Below are 14,357 nucleotides of genomic sequence, written 5' to 3'. Positions count from 1 at the left end.
GTAACTCGGTTTGTCACCTTGAAAATAGGGTTTTCTCTGTGCATTAGGAGGCGGCAGCCTGCAAAATGCTCTCCCCGGGTTGTGTCTCATCATAGCAGCAAGAGGAATGCGTGCAGGTTAGAAAAACTATTCCACTTGGCAGAAAAAAAGTATCTGCAAAATGATCAGCGTGTTCAGCGGTTACAACTCAGGAGACCTAATTGCACAGCGTTTATCAGATGGATTTACCGAGATGTATTGCTCCGCTGCTTAATTCTCTTCACACCGAGCCTGTTTGCAGCTCCTGATGTCCAGCCCTGCAAAATAAACCAGCTCAGTGGTGGAAATATAGGAAAGCTGGCATTCAAGGAAAGCTAGTTAGTCTTTATAGCACTGTTAATAAGCAATAAAATCCAGGCTGTAGCCCCTGTAGTCTGCAACAAGCTCTTTGCGTAAGGGGAAAGGGTGTTAAAAGATGAGCTTTGCCTTCCCTGGGCAGAGGCTTGGACCTGCCAGTAGCTGCTTTTCTGTTCAGTCACGAGCATGAGCACAAAAATCAGCAGCCGTCCATCCCCTCCGTTACGCAGCAGTGAGAAGACTTCAGTGCAGAGCATCCTCCCAGCCCCAGGGTTTGAGACATGAACAGTTGCAATTCAGCTTGCGCTGGTGTTTATTTTTTATACATATATTTTTTTAATCCCCGTACTCACTACTGGCACATTTTCCTCCTATCTAGGAGGTGACATTTCCAGTCACTTTTTGCAAGCAATTAGCTGGCAAAGGCAGGCTAAAAACAAAACGTGTGCCTGCTTCATCTCGCTTTCCAAGCTGAGGGTTTTATTTTCAATGGAAAACTGGGATGTTTTACGAATCCCTGCTGCTTAGCCATGTATCTTACAGCCCTTCAGGCTTTACAGGTCTAAGGGATGGATTTGTCTAAGCTATTATTACACACTCTATAATTTATCAGACTTAAATTTAAGGATATCAGCTCAGTGAGGATTTTTAATTCACATTTATTCACTCTTTCAGCCTTTAAGTGAACAGGAAAACTATTAACAAAACCCCTCTTTAGTTCAAAGCTTCGGTAATAAAAGTTGTATTGTGCACAATCAAGGCATGATGTTGCAAATTTGACATTGTCTCACATTCAACACTCTTTTACTCTTCCTCCTTGGGATGATGCCTTGGTCCGCAGGGATACGACCTCAAGCCTGGCGGTTTCCCCAGCTTCAATCACGGCAGGTCAAAGCCTTCGGGTACTTGGAAAAGTCAACTGGCCAAAGGATGCCATCCATCATTATGGAAACACACATGGGAACCCACAGGACAAAGCGATCTCATCATGTTGAATTTCTGCACTTAGTTTTGTTGCTAAAAATCACTGCAAACAGTGCTCGTTTCAGAGATGGCGATATTCGGGTACGGATGGAGGGCAGATAGCACCCAGGCACTCAACATGCTTCCCAGCAGCAGAACGGTGGCACCTCTCTTTGCTCTTCCAAAACATAAATATTTAATTAGATTTAAATTTTTTTTCTTCTAGAAAACATATTCTTCACCTAATTGGAGAAGGAGATTGTACCCTCTTCATTCTTCATCAGATCCATTTAAGAAGGCAGCTTGGGAGCTCGTGTCATGCTTTTGCTGCCGGACTCCGAGGCTGATGTAGGGCTCTCCGCCGCCTCTCCCGCACCTCTGGATGCAGCTGGAACACACGGGAAATAAATCACCGTCAGCAAAACCCCCAAACTGGTGCCACTCACCAGACTGCTCAGGGGAGCGAAGTGCATTTGTAATGGATACATTATTACAAATGTCCTAAAATGCTGGGTTTTGGGGCTTTTTTTACTCTGTATAAAGTCTATTTGCTTGCATAGACTGGACTCTCTTCTGTAGCCCATGTCTTGGCAAGCCATGCAGCATCTCTTAGAGGCTCATAGGCTGTAGGAGCACCCCTGAAAGTGGGGTAACGTCCCCTTCCCGCTCCCTTGGAAAAGCCATGCCAGGGGCTGGCGATGCCTTAGCAATCAGACAGTGCTGTTGTACCTCGGTGACTGTCAACCGCTTCGAAATCCTTGCAAGGGAGAGGACAAAGTGTCAGGCGGTCCTGGTAATGCTTTGATTTCTCTATTGGATTAAAGTTTGACTTCTAGCACTTGGTGCAGAGGAAAAAAATTGGCCTGAGTTCCAGGAGCAGCTTTGGGGGCTCATTTATTTGACTTCTCTGCATTTAATGCCCATGCCTCTTGCTGACACTCTTTTGCATTCTGTGCACTCGACAAATAACATGCACGTTTGTCACCGTGCCCTAAAACTTGCAGCAGTTAGGGGCTGCTTATTCAGCTGTGACTTTGTACTCCAGGATCAGCTGGAGTACATCTGCATCTCACTCCAGACATCCCCATCCCTGTTTGCCCACCCCGCTCCTGCCCAAATTCATGTCCCAGCCGTACCAGCAAGCGAGAGTGTAGTTTATAGCCAGGATGGCCACAGCAGCTGCCCAGTGCCAGAAGAAGCACATGGTGAGGAACATGATGTTGTTGTGGTCCTTCTCGTCCCACATCAGACCTCCCCACGGCTGGAACAGCACGATCCCGATCTGGATGGAACAAACAATTTATTACCTTGCAGGAAAAAATCAATGTACTCGAGCCTTCCAGCACCCCTCTGTCCATCTCAGTTATCACCACGATTCACGTGGTGACCGAGGGACTTGAGCCCTGACCAGGACAGTGGTTTTTGCTGAGGCAGTGCTGGCCTCATGGCAGTCCAGCCTTGCAATGAGAGGCCACACAAAGCAAGTCTGTGCCTGCAGTCTCTCTTTCTGTACAATATCCAGACACAATTGCCCCTCTGCATTGCAGACCCCTAGCCGTCCTTTGAAAACTCCAAATTTAGTATTTTACAAGCTCAGCCCAGTTTTTAATCTCTGAATAAACTGTTGGAGTTAGCACAGCAGACCTGGGGCTAAGAAAGAGGAGGAGAACTCACATTTCTTTTCGACAGCCTAGTTTTGCGAGTGGTTATCTCCAACTGATTTCTTTGCTTCTCCAACTACTACCAAAGCAATCAGCTGGCTGTATTTTTACTCAGCCATTTCATTGCTTGGTGGGGTTTGCATCTTTCCACTAAACCAGAGGGAGTGCTGCAGGGTGCATTAGACACATTAAGCAATTAGTACTTGGTTGTTAGACACTGTAAAATGTTGCTCGCTCACTGCAAGCGCTCGCCTTTGCTGTTCCCCCCAGAGAAGCAATAAGCCAAGACAAACAGCTATTTCAGCAGGAGCAGTCATCAGAGATGACCTGTGATAAGTAAATTTTCATTCTGGGTTATGATCTATTTACGAAGCCAGCCTGGCAAAATTATCCTTCAGAGACGTGCGATTGATACGTGATGTATGGCTTCTTTTCCTCTTTTCCCATTGCTCTCCTACCTCGGTGCTCTGCTCCACAAGAGAAGGCAGAACTGACCTGCCAGAACCACGTTCCCTGGACGATGGTGACACCGGCTCTGAACATCTCCAGGACAATGTTGTCACGGAGGAAGACCTCCAGCATGACGCTGCAGGCCCCTAAAAAGATGGCGATGAGCAGCAGGGAGTGGATATGCTGATCCAGCATGGGACGGTGAAGGACGTGGTAATAAAAGAGACAACCTGCCAAAATACGAACCATGCTTAGAGTAGCATTAGCAATACCAACCACGACCACAGAGCCCTGGTAGAGTAAATCACTTGCCCCATTGGCAAACTGGGAGAGGTCACCACGAAAACAAGGGACTCCACATAGCAGCATCCCTCTGGGATCATCCTGGAGGGATGAGATGCCCAACCTTGGGGCAGGAGGATCTGAGCAACATGGGGACCAAAGACAGAGGACAACAGAAAGGTGGCTTTCTTCTCGTGTCGGTGCCATCACCTCTTCGGATCACCCTCCCCTTGTAGCCAGGTTCCTGCTGTGTCCTGCTTTTCTATTGCTAAACTTCACCATTTTCTTGGGAGCTGGAAATGACAGATTTCCTTTGCTCACATGCCAAACTGTGCCTGTTGAGCTGCCCCTGCTGCTGCTTCAAAAACCACCGGGATCAGGGAAGGGGAAAATAACAAGAGATGTGCCTTCATTAAGGGGTTTTCTATATAAGCAAGACCTTCATTTCCTAGTGGCTTTTCCCTATGTGAGCCAAAAGGGGTCTGAAATCCTGGCTCACGACTTGCAAGACAGCCTGAAGACAAAATGATATTCATGATGTGCTGAAGCAGGAATAAGTCACTTGAATTTGCCACATGCAATGCAAGCAGATGAGGATGATGACGCCTGCAGTGCAATTAATGGCTCTCGGGGGGGGAACGCGGGGCATGCAAACAGCTCCGTAGATGTAAGATAAATGCAGCATCCACCAGCCATTTATCATAACGAGGGAACTCAGCCTGCTGCTTTGTACCGCTGTCACCCCAGAAATCCCAAACCAGGCAAAGCCAGGACCTATTGATGCCTGCATTTCCCATCTTGCTACAGACCGCCCTTCGATAATATATCACCTACAACGTGTCCTGTCTTCAGGGGCATTCAGAGCAATATCTCAGTCTGGCAAATTTTGGTCCCTGTCTGACTCACCCTCCAACACCCCCCCTCCCCCGAATTAAACGTCACCTGCTACTGACCTTCAACGAACACAGCCACAGACAGCATGAGGCGATCCAGACCCCGCGGCACCACCGGGGAGATGTAGGTGAAGACGTCCACCACCCCGGAGAGGCCGTAGAAGAGGTACATGGTGGTGTGCTGCCAGTTCATCAGCTTCACCCAGTCGCGGTTCTCCCCGCTGTAGATGTACAAGTGTGGACCGTCCGGGACGAACTGCTCTGCCAGCATCCCTGCACGGACATGCAAGAGCACGCCTGATGGTTTATTTGCAATGATGCTACTCGTTGCTGTGAGGGGTTTCTGAAGCAAGAGCTGGTGGTTTTGCCTTAGGGAGAAAGGACTGGATAGAAAAATCAGGCCTGCCTGTATTAATGGTAGCTCAGCTTTGGGAAAGGGTACAACACTGGGTGTTTTCACATCAAACTCTATTAGAGATCAAGACAAGATGAACATCAAGGACTCATCCTTCCACGGCTGGACCAGTTTCTGTGGAGTAAGGGCTCCTGTACAGTCATCACTACAGGCTGGGAAGTTACCAGCATAGCTAGTAAAATATAACCCTTACCTACTATAGCAAAGATGATTTTGATTCCTCCTTCGATAGCATCCACACGCTGGAAACAATAAATCCTGTGCGATTTCTTATTTACTTTCTGGCTGAGATACTGCAGCGGGTATTTCACAGACCACCAGAGCCCGAAGAGCAGAAAGAAACTGCCTGGAAGCGCGTGACCCTTGAAGTTCGCCATCCTGACAACCTCCTCTGACTACAAGGCAAAGAAAACCAATGTCATTATACAACTTACACCAGTTATTTGATATAATGCTGGAAAAAATGGGATTTCCCTGTCAGGGAGGACTGGAAAAGGCTTGACCAGGCACGTGGGAATAGGAAGGAGCACTGAGAAACCAAGGGTGAGAGGTGGGGACATCAGGGACCTCTCTGAGGTCCTTGCCCCCAGATTAGGAAATACCTGAAAAAGCCGGAGCCCAGACTAGTTTAACAGAGGCCCTGTATCTGCTGCAATCTCTGATACATCCCAGCCTGAACTTTGCATCCCCCAGGATCCCTCCCAGCAGTAGCTCCTGCTTTTCCTGCCCTTCTGCAGGTACGAGCGAGAGCATCCGCTGCAGGCCAGGGCAAGGTCGGCTTTTCGGGACCAGGCAGGAGAGAAAACACACAGGGAAAACAGTAAGGTCTAGGGGTAAACATCAGTGGGTTTCTTTAGCTCCTTGAACAGGCACAGAAGTGGTGTGCTATGTCCAAAAACTTTTTAAATTCCTGGAATTTTTTCAGCCCATGGAGGGGGAAGAAAAACCACCCCACATCTATTTCACAAAGCCAAACCATTTTCTTAAAAATATAGCTTCAAAAATATCCCAAAAGCTGCTGGAAACAAAACATTTTGGTTCTGGGCAAAGAAACCAATTTGATCCCTGCATCACGACGTCCTCCCACCCCTTCTCTCTCCAGAGCATCACTAAGCTGGGATTTGCACCGCGCAGAGCCCAGGGATCCCAGCCGAGCTGCTCGAGCCTCCGTGCCCCTTCATGCCGGAGCTCACGCGTGCACGGTTTGTAGGAGAGCCGGGGGACCCGTTTCCTAGGAGAATTACAGCAATTAAAAGCCAGCCGGCTCCTGTTTGCCATTTGCTGGTTTGCTTAATTAGGTGGAGAAACGATTAGCTCTTTCATGTGGGCTCGAGCATATGTTCGAGGGCCTGCCTTGGCGCAATGGCAGGTCGGTTGTGTCAGGCTGGTCAATTAGGATTTTTTTAATTGATAGCAAAAGCTGTGCTGCCAGCACCCAGGACTTCCTTCTCTGTTTAGTAATGCTCCTCTCCACGCTAAGCTGCACTTAACGCCGGGCAGAAACCAGCTCTCTCATGGCATGGATGCCATCCATCCACGTAGCAAGGGGCTGCGTTGTTTGGTGCTGGACCTGACCTCCCCATCGCAGACGCCCACGACCCGGTTATCCTTAAACGGCCTTCCCCGGCTGCATTTTGGGTTTCAATCCCCACTCACTGGAAATATAAACCAAAAAATGCTCTTATTCTGCCGTTGCCAAAGGATAATTTGGGCGTGAGGTTGAACATGGCGTGCTGCTGCCAGCCTTTGAGAGGGGAGAGCAGTTGCTTTGGCTTTATTAATATCTGATTTCAGGTCAGTTTGTCCCAGGGACGCCTTGTTTCGCCCCATGAAGTCCATGCCCCTGGAGCTCGGCTGTGTGCAGATACCATCTCCCAGAGGCGGCTGTCCCTGGGCAGGAAAATCCACCCCGTTAGATCAGAGCTGCTAAAGCCCTGTAGCCGACCTGCCCGATTTGAACTGGTTTAACCAAACCAGCTAATCCAACACCTCGAGGTAAGCAAACATTGCCTCCTCCAGCAAACACCTCCCAGGTGCATGCAGCTACATGCAGCAGCAGACATGGCTTACGTCCTTGCAGCCTGGCCCCGCAGTCCTGCCTTCACCAAATACCTGTGAGCTATCGTGGTGGGTTTCATGCAAAAAAAAATTAGGAGGGGATTTAATCCGAGGGTGGAAAAGCTGTGCGTGGAAATATTCTTTTCTACTGTATTGGCTAGCAGCTTTGCAGGCAGCTGTTAGCAGCACTGTAAGGCTCTGCCTTATTTCATGACTTAAAAGGAGAGATTTATTGACATCGGGTGCATTGGGTAATTAAACACAGAATCAAAGCAAGATGCTGTTTAGCAGCAATGCTAGCACAGTCCGGTGGGTTAATACAATAGCCTCTTCAGTCCTTTGAAAGAGACAGCCAGGGAATCAGAGCATCCACCTGTATCCCTGGGATTAAGGGAGCAGCATACCTGAGCCAGGGAGATGGCTGAAAAATCTGTATTTTCTGGGTGAGCAGGGAATCCTATCACATACATGCAATGATATAGTATCAGGATCATGACTGAAAGCAGAACTAAACCGATCCCAGAATACCACGACAAGAAGTACTGCAGCCATATCATGCCATATTAACGCTATAATTATAACACTACCACAGCAATATATAGTCAAATGTATAACTCCATGGCCTAGCTCCAGCAGTTACATTTTAAAGGCAGATATTTAATGGGACCTGATGCCTTCCCACATGAGATCAATGCAGTCAAAGTGGGATGACCTAAAGGATACACTGATCAATCAAAGCGGGGAAGCTTAAAGGTCACTTAAATGGAGCACGCATAACCTGGCTGGCCAGCACGTCCCCCTTACAGCGCTTACGTGAGATGGGGAGAGCTCGGCAGGGCGATGGGGACTGTTTCGGGGTTGCTGCCGTCCGTACCTGCCCGATTGCTCCCTAGCAGGAAGCAGGGCGGCTTATCTGGGACGCGTGACCAGCAAAAGTATTTCTTCTGCTTCTCTTCCTCCTCTGAAAACACGCAAAAGGTGAGCGCAGGGGGAAAAGAAAAAAAACCAATTATGTTTTCAACTGTGAGCACCCTGGAGCAAACAGCTCTCGTTTATCCCTACAGCTCCAAATGCGGTGAGAGTTTGCCTGCAATCAACCACATCAGGGAAAAGAAAAAGCTGAAGGTCCAGCTGATGCTGGGGTTGGCCGCAACAACCACGATTACAGGGCATCCTGGCAAAACGTGACTTTGCCCTGTTCCCTCGCCGTCTAACCTGCACGTTCGATAACGCACCCGCGTCCCTGCTGGCTTGTATTTAATGCACTTTGCTCCCTGTTTATTACAAAGCCGTGCACTGCACCGGCTTAATGATTCACTGTTTCATCTGCTCTTATCACCTCCCAAAGGAGCTGGTTTCTTCTTGGCTTATAGCTAATGCACCCAACGACCCGGCGAGGCATCCGGAGCAGCGGGGAGGATGGCGAGGAGCCCGACTAAGCTTTCGCCTCCTCCTCTCGCCCTACTGTGGCAGCCACAGAAAATCTCTTTTCAGCCAAACCCTGGGCCCTTTGAGTTTTCCAAAGGTCTCATTTGCTTTACTGAGTTTTTTTTTTCTAAAGGTTTTATTAGTGCATTGATAGTGTCGGTCAGGCCATCACTTCCATTTTCCCCAGCTTGGAAATCGCAGTCTAAAGTTCGCCATTGGAAACAGCTCCCAGCCATCACCCCTGCAATTAACTCTGCCCTTCGACCTCTGCAAATCAGGCAGTTCAGACACACCAGAGCTGGTTTGCTCGCCGTGGGACCTGCTGCCTTGCTCTCGGAGCATCTGCGGGGTGACAGGGACGGTCCCCGGGGAAAGGCTGACTCAGTGAAGAAGAGAAATGTCTTGGCTTGCAAAAAAAAACCAAAAGGCTGAGCTCAGGCTGAGCTGGGGAATGCCGCTGGGGTGCATAGCTGGAAATAATGAAGCTATTTCCAGCCTTCTGGAGGTGGTTTGGGTCTCCTCGTGCTGAATCTGAGACTGCAGGAGAGCATCAAACCCAGACCGACAGACTGAGAGCAGCTGAGGTGCTTCAGCCAAAACCACGTCCTCCATCAGCCCATTTCCTACCCCGTATACTCAACACCACCAACCCCCCAGCCCAAACACTCCACCAGTGATTCAAAAAGGCTGGGAGGGAAGGCAGTGGTCCAGCAACGGGGTGACTGGAGGAGAAGACATGGAAGTGAGATAACTGCACCTCTGTGGACAGAAAGACGGCAGAGGAGACACCCAAGAGATGTCAGCAGAGGCATCATCTACAAATACAAGCTCTCCTGTTGCCCACTGCCTGCCTGCGCTGCCTCACTCCATTACCAGCACTGTCTTATTTGTCTGCAGAGGCACTTCTAATCATAGCAGCACTTCCATTAGCTCCCCTAGGAGCTAGATCCCTAATGCATTAATGTCAGACTAAAACCCCACTCTGAACCATTTCATCCCATTATCGTCGGTTTTTCTTCTATCCCTGCCTCCATCTGCACCGGGGAGCGTTAACGGTGACACCGAGCAATCACGTTATTTGTTACTAACACTCGCGAGCCCAGCCACATCTGCAAAACCAGGAAAGCAACATTTCTGCCTCTAAAGGATCCTTAGGGGTTTTAATCTTACGTTGAAAATTATCATCATCATTGGAACCTATTAGCCTCAATTGCTGGGGAATATCTGAAGGACCATCAGGTACTGCAGGAGCTTGTACAGTGGCTGCTGATAGCCACATGAGACAGAGTGAGCTAATCTTAAAACAAAGGCCTGCTGCGATGGGAAAATGCAACGTGGAAGTTCAAATTGGGATGAAAGCTTCAAATTCGGGATGCTGGACCTGAGGTCTATTTAATAGACACAACGGACCCACTTGAAAAGAGACACTGGTGATGGAGAGGTTCTATTGCTCTCTGCCTGCTACCGCTCTTCCTTACGCTGCCTCTTTTTGCCTTCTGTTTTACAGGTCCCTGCTTTGGGCTCTCCATCCCTACCCCTGCGCTGAGCCCTGCCACCAGGGAAGCAGCAAGAAGCAGCTCCGAGCTACAGCCCAGCGGAGAAAGCTGAGAAATAAAACAAATTAGCCAAAGCCATCTTAATTACAGGGGCTCAGAGCGGGCGCTTCATCATCCTTTTGCTTCTCTTTACGACCTGCATTTGTTTATTTGTGGTTTTAAGGCAATGAGGTCTGACTTAAAAAATGATCTGTTTTGGGAAATGCACGTTACCATCTTAAAAGCCATTTTTCTTCGCCTCTGCGTGATGCCTAAGAGATTAAAGTGCTTTCTAAAGGTGGTGGTTGCCACGGGACTCGGTGAGCCAAGCTCTGTGCACCGAACTGCCTCTCCAGCTCCGCGATATGCGATGATGGAATATCCCTGACCCCACCAACCCCTACTACCTCACAAGTACCGGCAGAAAACGGTGACTCAAACCCAGAATTATCGCCACCAGCAATGCCGCAAAAATTACTATTTTCCAAAGACGAGATGATTGCACATCCTAAAATTGTCCCGATTGCCCCTCAATGCAACACAGGCTAAGCGCTCCTCCCACCTGCCTTTGACATTCCTCAAAGAAAACTGTCCAAGACAAGCTACTAAAGAAATCATTTCCATTGCAATACATCCCAGATATATCTAGTTATTCACCTTAAACACATACACCTAAGCTTGTTGAGCAATGCAAATGCACCTCGATTTATTAGATAGCTGTGGCTGCCTGACACAAACCTCTGCAAACGCCCTGTGCCTTGGCGATTGCACCCTGTGCAAAGCAAGATGTTATTAATTTTTTAATTACAAGCTGGTAGAAGAAGGAAGAAACCCTTTCCCAGCGGTCCCCAGCTAAGGGAGGCACACCATCGCTCGAGCACAGCAGTCCCTGGGCTCCAGTTTTCCTCCTAATCTGCACATTTTTGGGCGTTAAAGGAGACTTTTCTGGGTAATTCTGTGGGGAGAGGAGGGCAGGGAGAGAGTTTCTGGTTCGGTGCACGCAGCAGCGATTTCGGTCTAGCTGTTAGAGATTTTTGCATTTAATTTGGCTGGGAGTGGAGCAGGGAGCCGGCGAGGTCTTCCCGCAGGCAGCCCAGCAAGGGGCTCGGGGGGTTTGGGGGGGACCGCTTGCCCCCAGGCTGCCTTGCTCTCTCCTCTGCCTGCTTTGGGGCCCCACATATCGTGTTTATTTTTCAACTTCCTCCTTGGAAAATGTTGCTGCCCGTTTGCCAGGCTGCCCCATGGCGTCCCACCACCGCAGCCCAGCCTGGCAGGGGCAGCAGCAAACCCTCCTCTGCCCCGTCCCGCCGGGACCCCGGGCCGGTGGGACACCCCGGTGGGTCGAGGAGGGCAGAGCCCACACCCCCCCATGTCCCCCCACTTTGCTTTCCCAAGGGGAGGGTATCCAAACTCGCCCACCCTGACCCCTCTCCTCCCTCCCTACGGGGCTGGTTCGGATGCCAAATTTAGGGGTTCCCCCATCCCTACCCAAAGGGCGGGCAGGTGGGGTCCCTTCCCCTCCCAGCTATGGGGGGTGAGTCCCACCGCGCAGGGTGACTTTCCACCCTCCTCCCCAACCCCTTCCCAACACGAAGCCCCCTCCTCACGCCAGCCCCGGCCAGCAGAGCCTTACCTGTCCCGGTGATCCCGCTGCCGCACCTGCGCCCAGGTGAGCCGTGCTCCTCCCCTGCCTGGGGCACCTGCCCCCTCCCTGCCAGCCCCAGGTGCTCCCAGCCTCCCCAAACCCCAGCCGGAACAGAGAGATGACCCAGGACACATAAAAAAAACCCCACCCCTGGGCACACCAGGTCCTTTAATTTGCAGCTTCCCCCCAAAAAACTCATCTGCAACTTCTTGACTTGAAAAACTGGCTGTCTCACGGCTTTCCCCCAATCTTTATTTTATATAATCATTGCAATGATTAAATTCCTTTCTGTCGGACTCCCCCATCACCCACCTCGTGCGGGGACGGGGGGGCTGCCTGGGGCATTACCCCCCACCGCAGGTCCCTGCACCCATTGGCGCAGCCCTGGCCATGAAACACTGCAGAACGGATTAATTTCTTTGAAGCACTTCATTTTCTGTGCTTCCCAGGTCATGATGGATGTTCCTCCAGGGATCCCCGCTCATAACCCATATTTCAGCTCTGAACGCAATTTTCTGACCAGGCCTCCTATAAAATGTAGTTTATTCTTAATAATACTTTCCACTTTCATCTCCAGCCCTGCAAGTGCTTTACAAATGTTAAATAATTAACCCCCATGACGCCCTTGGGAGAGAGGTAAGCATTATTATCGCTATTTGTAAGAGAAGCACTGACAGAGCCTTCTGTGCAATAGCCCTGGGTTTAACTCACTTTTAGGGAGCAGCGCAGGTACTTACATCACGGGATGTAAATACACCTGCCGCAGGGAATTTGTAGTAAGAAAGCTGAATTTTAATGTTTTAAATATATTCACCCTGTTTTATAAATGACTTCATGGTTAGAAGCGCTGCCTGGTAATCCCCTGTCTTCTTTTTTTATTATTATTTTGATTTATTAAAATCAAATCTATTCCCTCACCCTGTCCTGCAATGTTGTTTAAACAGGTGACTTCTTGTAAAAATAATTATCCATTAATTCATCCTTTCTCACCGCTCGGAGAGGTGGGCGCTGCTGGAAGGGAGGAAGCATCCCGCAGGCATCCTCTCGCCACTGATTTTATCGGCGGTGGGGCTGGATGCCCAAACCGTGCGTGTTTTTTCAGGTGAGGCGATTCAAATTTTCCAGAGGCAAAAGCCAAGCTGCAGGCATTTCTTTTCTCTAGTCAGGCAGCTCCTCCATTAAATTGTTTCATGAATGTCCTAGGAGCCTGCTGCCATTTTAATGCATGTCCTGCAAGCCCCAGAATAAATCAGCATAAATCGGGGTGCTGCAGGCACATGGGATGCTTTACCCCAGAAAAACTCTAAACCTGAAACTGAGGCTGTGAAATAAATGGGAGGAAAACAAGTGGTGAGATGGAGGGCCTGGAAACACGAAGAATTATTTACCTGGGGAGCTGCTGCCTCTCTGTGCAAGCGCACGAAAAAAAAAAAACCAGGGGATGTCCAGAAATGCAAATGAGACACCAAAAATGCCATGCAAAAATCTTGCTCATTAGTGATGAAGTTGCTGGACCTGGTGCATAAATCCCACAGCTCCTCTCATCTTGAAAGGCTGAGTTTAGCTAAAAACTAAACCTTTAGCTAAACTTGCTTCTAAAATGGAAGTTCGCCCCTACCGAAGGCTCTGCTGCGTCGTGTTGGTGTTTCTTTGCTACCAGGAAATTTGCACCGTCAAATATTTGCAGAACAAAATCACGGGGTGTGTGCAGGGGTGGATCTTACTATAAGGAAACAAATAGCTTCTCCATGTGTATTTATTGTAGTAAAGACCATCCCTGAGCTGGAGGTTAAACAGAATCCGACCTCAGCAAAACTTCTCATTTCCACGTGGTCCAGAGCAACCACTTCCCAACAAAGCACGTCAAAAAAAAAAAGAGTCATCTCTAATTTATAACTATATTTTCACTGGGGCTCAGCCACCCCTTAAAACCCTCATAGTTCCTTAAACGCCCTTGAAATCACATGTAAAGACTATAACTCATCTGACACATTGACAGATTTTGGCCTCTCACCAGCCACAGGCACCGGGCTACCACTGGCGGTGGGAGTCCTGGGCACCACGTTGCACCAGCCAAAAAAAATCCAGGGCTCAAGTCCTGATTAGCAGCTTTTCCAAACCTTGTTGCCTTCACGTGAAATCAGTCCTGGAAAGAATTCACAGTTCCTTTTCTAGGTATTTTGGAGGTGTTGGGAAACTGTTTGCGTCCTGCTCATCTCTAATTTTCCACCTCCTTATGTCTATTTTCTCCCTGCCTCTCCCACGCAGAATTGCAACCCCTGAACATATCCATAGGACCTCTGACAGCAAACAGCGGTCTCTTTATACCGACACGCAAATCTCCAGGGAGTGACTGGGAAAGCAGGAGTTTGCTGCTCTCAGAAACATCTCAGGGTGCCCTCTGGGAAGATGATACGCTCCTTGGTACCTGCAGTCTCCAAGGATGCAGTGTTAGATACAGGCTGGAGCACGCAGAAGGAAGAGGAGGGAGAGATGCCTAAATTTGCTCGGGAAGAGCTCAGAATTAATTGCTCGGAGAAATGGGGGAAATGATGGAGTGTCAGAGCCAGGAAATTAGTTCCCTCGTTTTCGTGTGCTGGCAGAGGGGACGGGTGAAAGAGTCGTCTGCCGTGTAGACACGCATCCGGAGAGATGAGCTGCCCAGGTTGCCTGCAATTTTAGGATGCAGGA

General features: G+C 49.3%; 1 protein-coding gene across 4 annotated transcripts; it reads right to left on the bottom strand.

The window, feature by feature from the left end:
- Positions 1 to 966: 966 nt before the first annotated feature.
- Positions 967 to 13,290, bottom strand: TMEM45B (transmembrane protein 45B). Of its 4 annotated transcripts, none has more exons than XM_087763415.1 (6): positions 13,055 to 13,290; positions 5,194 to 5,395; positions 4,646 to 4,858; positions 3,456 to 3,640; positions 2,436 to 2,581; positions 967 to 1,687 (listed from the first exon to the last, which is right to left on the bottom strand). In XM_087763415.1, exons 1-6 carry the CDS (start codon positions 13,142 to 13,144, stop codon positions 1,570 to 1,572), a joined length of 954 nt encoding a protein of 317 aa, XP_087619541.1. In that variant the 5' UTR covers positions 13,145 to 13,290; the 3' UTR covers positions 967 to 1,569. The 4 variants fall into 4 exon arrangements, with proteins under 4 accessions (XP_087619541.1, XP_009467841.2, XP_087619544.1 ...); XM_009469566.2 differs by lacking the exon at positions 13,055 to 13,290 and adding an exon at positions 11,655 to 11,750; XM_087763418.1 differs by lacking the exon at positions 13,055 to 13,290 and adding an exon at positions 7,933 to 7,972.
- Positions 13,291 to 14,357: the final 1,067 nt, after the last annotated feature.

The sequence above is a fragment of the Nipponia nippon genome, unplaced genomic scaffold (assembly GCF_047370975.1).
Source record: "Nipponia nippon isolate SJK-2023a ecotype South Korea unplaced genomic scaffold, ASM4737097v1 scaffold_28, whole genome shotgun sequence".
NCBI classification, from domain to species: domain Eukaryota; kingdom Metazoa; phylum Chordata; class Aves; order Pelecaniformes; family Threskiornithidae; genus Nipponia; species Nipponia nippon.
This window is presented reverse-complemented; position numbering and strand designations above follow the sequence as displayed.

Coding starts and splice junctions, on each gene's coding strand:
- TMEM45B (XM_087763415.1), bottom strand. CDS start 13,144: ATGGCATTTTTGGTGTCTCATTTGCATTTCTGGACATCCCCTGGTTTT. Junction 5,396..13,054: donor GAGAGGCAGCAGCTCCCCAG/GTAAATAATTCT, acceptor TTTGCCTTGTAG/TCAGAGGAGGTTGTCAGGAT. Junction 2,582..3,455: donor AGGGAACGTGGTTCTGGCAG/GTCAGTTCTGCC, acceptor TGTTCCATCCAG/ATCGGGATCGTGCTGTTCCA.